At 39.0% G+C, this 6,322-nt stretch overlaps 1 protein-coding gene and 1 long non-coding RNA gene across 2 annotated transcripts; both read right to left on the bottom strand.

Moving 5' to 3' along the window:
* Positions 1-1,410: 1,410 nt before the first annotated feature.
* LOC121709761 (trace amine-associated receptor 13c-like) lies at positions 1,411-2,415 on the bottom strand. The gene has a single exon (XM_042093364.1). It carries the CDS (start codon positions 2,413-2,415, stop codon positions 1,411-1,413), a length of 1,005 nt encoding a protein of 334 aa, XP_041949298.1.
* A 3,061-nt stretch (positions 2,416-5,476) lies between these two features.
* On the bottom strand, positions 5,477-6,090 carry LOC121709265. The gene is made up of 3 exons (XR_006031883.1): positions 5,922-6,090; positions 5,615-5,677; positions 5,477-5,502 (listed from the first exon to the last, which is right to left on the bottom strand). It is a non-coding gene; the product is annotated as an uncharacterized LOC121709265 (long non-coding RNA).
* Positions 6,091-6,322: the final 232 nt, after the last annotated feature.

Raw genomic sequence — 6,322 nt, forward strand, 5'->3', positions numbered from 1 at the left:
ATTCACATGGAACCGTCGCAACTCTGCCATCATTATGTTAAGCCCGCCCACCCACTCTATACACAATGTGACTGGCCTGATTGAAGTTCAATTTTTCCAGCTCACAAGCCATTGGAGAGTTGCTAGACAACCCTGACTGCAAATTACATTTGCTGCGGCTAAGGTGTGTCTAGATTTCTAGGCTACTATTTTTATTTTTTTGGGTACAAACGTTCAGTAGGGACAAAAACAATGAGAATGTCTGCAGTTCAGCAATTGCTAATTCCTTTATTTTCTTTGTTGGTAAAGCAACGGAACATGGTGCACACGCAGCCAGGCAGCCGTGGCCCACTGGTTAGCACTCTGGACTTGTAACCGGAGGGTTGCCGGTGCGAGCCCCGACCAGTGGGCCGCGGCTGAAGTGCCCTTGAGCAAGGCACCTAACCCCTCACTGCTCCCCGAGCGCCGCTGTTGTAGCAGGCAGCTCACTGCGCCGGGATTAGTGTGTGCTTCACCTCACTGTGTGTTCACTGTGTGCTGTTTGTGTTTCACTAATTCACCGATTGGGTGAAATGCAGAGACCAAATTTCCCTCACGGGATCAAAAAAGTATATATACTTATACTTATACTTATACTTATACTTATACGCAACACACCCAGTGTGCCCAAGCCATTGCAGTCATCATGGCAGCCACCTGGCAGCCACTGTAGTTTCTCCACCTCTTGCCCTGCCCTCTAGATCACCTTGCAAGTACCCTCAGCAGATTTACAGAGTGTTAGTCAAACTGTGGCACAAACTTTGACTGGAGAAGTAGTAGTGAACTCAGTATTGATCTGAAACAATATACAATACAACAAACCAGTGTTACTCATTGTGTGGCTCATGAGAGCCACATGCATTCCCCAGGGACAACAGATGTAAATTAGCCTTGTTGTGGCTATAATCTGGTCCAATAACTGTATATATTGAGCATTGTCCCTGTCAAATAAACGTAAATAAAACATAATAATAACCATGATAGTGCTAAAATACATACAAGGGACATTAATGTTTAATGGGTTTTCATGCCCTAAGTATAGAACCTGATTGTGTAACATGTGCTTACAAGGAGGCCAACAAGCAGTTTTACAAAGATGTATTTAGAATGTATAATGTTCACATAAACATAAATGTAATGCTTCCAGCATACTCACTTTTCTATTGTTGAAATGTACAGTTTCTTACATTAATCTTTTAAAGCTACTTTAGAAACCCCTTTTTGGCAGTGAATGGTTCAAAGTAAACAGAGAATGCATACAGTACATACTAAATAGACTACAAGCCACAGCAATAACATACTTACTACCACATAGACTGGCACCTTCATGTATGCATACAATACTCAGCTGTTATTACAATTGAATAATTCCCAAAACATAAACAAGTAGGATCATGACGGTAACAGATTCAGATGAGATGATGATGTGTGCAGAATCTTTAAAGTAACAATGTATCTAACTGACACCTTAAACCATGGGTAAAACAAGGCATAGATAATAGGGTTTACAAATGAATTCATGTACAGGAGCCATGATAACACATACGCTGCAACAGAATCACTCTCTACTGTGAGAATGCTGATGTTATATGGGATCCAGCCCAAGAGATAAACAAAAATCACAATACCAAGTGTTTTGGCTGCTTTCCTGTCAGAGCTCTTTGAGATGACACATTTTGCATTGTTTGAAATACTCTCTGATTGGGCATTTATGACCCTTGCCTGATTTCTGGCCACAAAGAAAATAATTAGATATAGAGTGAACAATATGGAACATGGCAATATGAAGGAGATTACAACATCACTCATGGTCCATGTAAAGTCAATAATTAACAAGCATTCTCCAACACAGCTACTCTGTCTATGAGGGTTGTTCATATTCCCATTTACATTCAAAAGAGTCAAGTTATACAGAACAGAGCTGAGCCAGCATATTACTATACATGTCACAGATTTTCCAACTGTCATTGTGGATGCATAGAACAAGGGCTCACAAACAGCTAAATAACGATCCACAGCTATAAACACTAAATGCCCAAGTGATGCTGACACAAGTATGGTCATTACAGCTGGGTAAAAATTACAAAGGCTCTCCCCAAGAAACCAACACGACTCAACTAGTCGCATGCTTTCGACTGGCATCAAAATTCCACCGATCAATAAATCTGTAACAGCCATGGAAAGGATGAAGAGGTTGGTTGGAGTTTGCAGCTGCTTAAAATGAGATATGGAAATGATCACCAGCAAGTTTACAAAGACTGTGAACACTGATATTGATGAAAAGAAAACATACATTACAACAAACTCACTTCTTGTCCGAGCCTTCCGAGTACAAGATAAATTACTTTGAGGAAAACAATATTCTATAATGTCATATTTATCATCATAATATTCCATTTGACAATGAAAAAAGTTAGCACGTAGCTTTTACAATGATTTCACAGTGCATTTGTCCTACACATCAGTGTCCTCAGTGTTGTTATCTTTTCGTAGCCTGTAGTCCATGGCTTTTATAGTCTGGACATAATCCCCACCCAATTGGTGCGTGTGACATTTAGGATAATAATGAATTATTGAAATGATGCTCTCCTAGTTTCCACTGGGTGGCATTGCTACACTCTTTTCAGATTTAGATTAGATTCACTATTGTTATTGTGTAGAGTACAAGTACAGAGACAACAAAATGCATTTTTCGTCTAACCAGAAGTGCAAAAAAGCAGAAAACTGCAATGTGATATTCACAGTATAGACAGGTAGTATAAACACTATAAGAGATATAGTGTAGTGTAGACAGTAGTACACATTTAAGGAAGTGGTATGGTTTACATTATTAAATGAAATATAAATATATGTAATGTATTAGCAGTAGCCTTATAAGAGCAGAATAGATAGCACTGGATACCCTGATTAGACACCTCAGGTGCCACCCCAGTTGATTGACAGGTCACTGCACAAAGAATCGCCATAATGGAAGGCAACTGGAAGGCAGAATAAACGTCTTGTCACTTGCATGGATCGAGGGGACCTACTTTCAGTGAATACATCATTCTGAAGTAAGTATTAAACATAGCTGCCAACTCTCACACATTGGCCGTGAGACACACGCATTTGATTAGTTTCACACACTCACACGCCACACCCACGATTTCTCACGCTGAAGTGTCAACCCGGTCGGTCAGATGCCTGAAAAATGAGTTTAGCCTATAGATCTACCTGTTGAGCCACGGTTATGCTTTCAGAGACGGTGAGAGGTTTCAAGAGCACCCCCTGTCTGTGGAATTTTCTAAATTTTCTCTCATTTGCGATGCTACTTCAAAAGCCATCCCAGGCGCATTCCCCCGGCTTCAGGTAGGCCTATGCTTTGAGTATTTTTCACGCTGAAGTGTCAACGTGGTAGGTCAAATACCTGGCAGATGAGGTTCAACTAAACTAAACCTATACATGATATCACACATCATGTGAACGAGCGGAATCTAAGCTTTCCAATGATATTAGCGCCAAGTTGCTGTGATAAATGGTTCGCGAGAAAATTATCATTGAACCGACGTGCAATTTAGGCTAATCATATTTGCATTTTGCACACAGTGCACACCCATTACTCTCGGTTGTAATATCTCACTAACCCTTCACACAACATGTGGCAAACCTAATATCACAATAAACAGCAAACTGTACCGAATACGAGGATATAAAGCATGCCTCTGTTTTTGAAATTGCAACACATTTCTACATAGCTTCATTGGGGCGAAATTATAATGTATTCTAATGTAAACTATTTGTCAGTAGGCCTACATACATTTTTGTAAATTGCTCAGTAGTTTATCCCACTATCATGGTTCTTATATTGTCAGGTTCCAGCCAATCCCACTTACACAGATAAATGAATATATTTATATTGCCATGCTTTCTAGTGACATTAATGCAAAAATATAAAGAAAATCAAATAAGGAGACACAAATATTGATATAAAGCCTGACATAAGCCATATGCAAACATTCACATCATGCAGATATGGGTACATCCTGAAAAAGTAATAGCCTGTAGGCTATGGCCATTACAATGACCAATATATTATCTTAAATGAACTAGCTGAAAAACACAGGTGACCACTTCTGCATAATTTCATGGAGTGCTGAACATTTCTGAACTGTGAAATGGACCATATGTTTTTGTGGTTGTGAACTTATTGCAATATCACCATAACTATTCCACCTGTGTATGCATGGTTATAATTCTGAAGTGCAAAATAGCTTAGGCTACAGCACAAATATTTCCATAAAAATAAGCAAGTCTGACCTCTGAATTTATTTTTAAAAGTGCACCAGATTGATGCATTTAAAAGTTAAAATATACAAACATTTCTTAAATTCTTACAAAACACCCACCCACTTTTTAAAATTGTTAGTTTGGACCCCCCCACTATTGCCGTGCGAAATACCAGTGCTGTTTGTACGCCAAATAAATAATAACCTATAGGTTTATGTAAAACTCCCCATTAACAGCATCACGTCACTAACCACAGCTAGACTGCACAATGGTAGGCCTTCATAAGCATGACATTTTCGCTTTAGTTTGATATTTCATTTACTTTATCCGCTTTCATGCGTTCATTGAACGTCCGCAGTGCTGTAATGGAAACCTTATTGCGTAGCCAAGTAGCCTATATATTGAGTTATTTTTAAATTATGCATGATTTACTTTTTATTAACTTCGTAGGCTGGCTTTATTTTGTTATATAGAAGTATCTAAATAACCTGGTAAAATGTACCAGAATTCAGGAAATTGCATCTAGTCCAAAAAAAAATTTCTGGGGGAGGACCCCCATACCCCCCCCTGAAATGTCCCACCCACTTTCAGAATGCCTCCATCGCCCATGGTCCTAGCATTAGGCTAGATCCCTTTGATACCAATGTTAATTTAACTCTGGGACCCTGGTCCCTACACCTGAGAACCAATGTACTTTTTTTTTACTGTATGGTATAATGCTGAACGAGCCAAACAAAAATTTCCGCAGCAAAATTTTGGTTGGCCCCACCAAATCTCACTCCAAGGTTTTTTGAAAAGTTGGCAGCCCTGTTAAAGGAGACCTTCGCAACTATTTCAACTTAATAAAGCCGTTCAGAAATCATTTGGATGGTAGTGAAACAGTTAGCCAAACTTATGCTAACCATTTCGCTAGCTTGTAAACAAATCCATTTGCTTTATCGTTACTTTTTTCCACAGTTTGAAATAGCATAATGCACAACTTCCCCAGCAGAGGGGGAAATCCTACCAAGGGGGGCTTTAAAGTGGTTTCCTGATGAGTCATTGTTTTAAAAGGTACTCTAAGCGATGTTGGGTAACATCACTTCTGAGAGCTAGCTCACTACTCCCTCCCCCTCTCTCCCGAGAAATTGAAACTCTCCTAAACATGTGTAACAGGTGTGATCTTGCGTTGTGTAGTTAAGCACCATACACTAGGATTCCCAGTCAAGTATTTTTATTCTGGTAATAGACAAAATAATGCAATCATTCAACGGTCTTGAATAATGATTGGCAATGCTGCAGCTCTTGCACAGGCAAGATAAACTGGGTTAACAATAACAAAGATATGTACCTGGTAATAGACAAAATAATGCAATCATTCAACGGTCTTGAATAATGATTGGCAATGCTGCAGCTAGAAATATAGAAACACTTATGTTAGCATATACAGTACATCTTACATAGTAGTTAGCTAATCTAGCCTACTACGCAGCCTACATGTCATTATCAAAACAAATACAATGAATGTGCAAATCTCTGATCATACAAAAGTCTATCAGTATCCCTAGGTACATATACATTGATATAAGAACATTTTTGAAACCAAGACAACCATTATTATTAAAATAATCTACAGTGTGCATGTATTCATAACCTACCTCTTGCGCAGGCAAGATAAACTGGGAAGAGCAAAAAGCGTGTCATTCCCATTATAAGAACAAGCTTGGTCACTTAAAGTGACAGAACACAATTTCCCCATACACATATACATTTCTGGTGCAATGGTAAGTGGAAGCATTATTAACCATGTTACACCCTCCCCCTCTGAATTCCACTTGCCCTAGTAAAATAAAACATGAGGCACGCAAAGCCTTGCAATTGAATTTGCCACCAAACATTACCGTCTATAAGACCATTCCACACTAGAATGAGGGGGTACATTCAGATCCCCAGGTAAACATGCCTATTACATGTTAATTACACTTGGTAACAAAGTAAAAGGAAGCCCCAAAGAAAACAAAAACATCAAAAACCAAAACAAAATTGGTTGAGATGACAA

This window comes from Alosa sapidissima, chromosome 5 (assembly GCF_018492685.1).
Source record: "Alosa sapidissima isolate fAloSap1 chromosome 5, fAloSap1.pri, whole genome shotgun sequence".
In the NCBI taxonomy this organism is placed as follows: Eukaryota; Metazoa; Chordata; class Actinopteri; order Clupeiformes; family Clupeidae; genus Alosa; species Alosa sapidissima.

Excerpts from the sequence above, each read along its gene's own strand:
- LOC121709761 (XM_042093364.1), bottom strand. The coding sequence starts at position 2,415 with ATGGAATATTATGATGATAAATATGACATTATAGAATATTGTTTTCCT.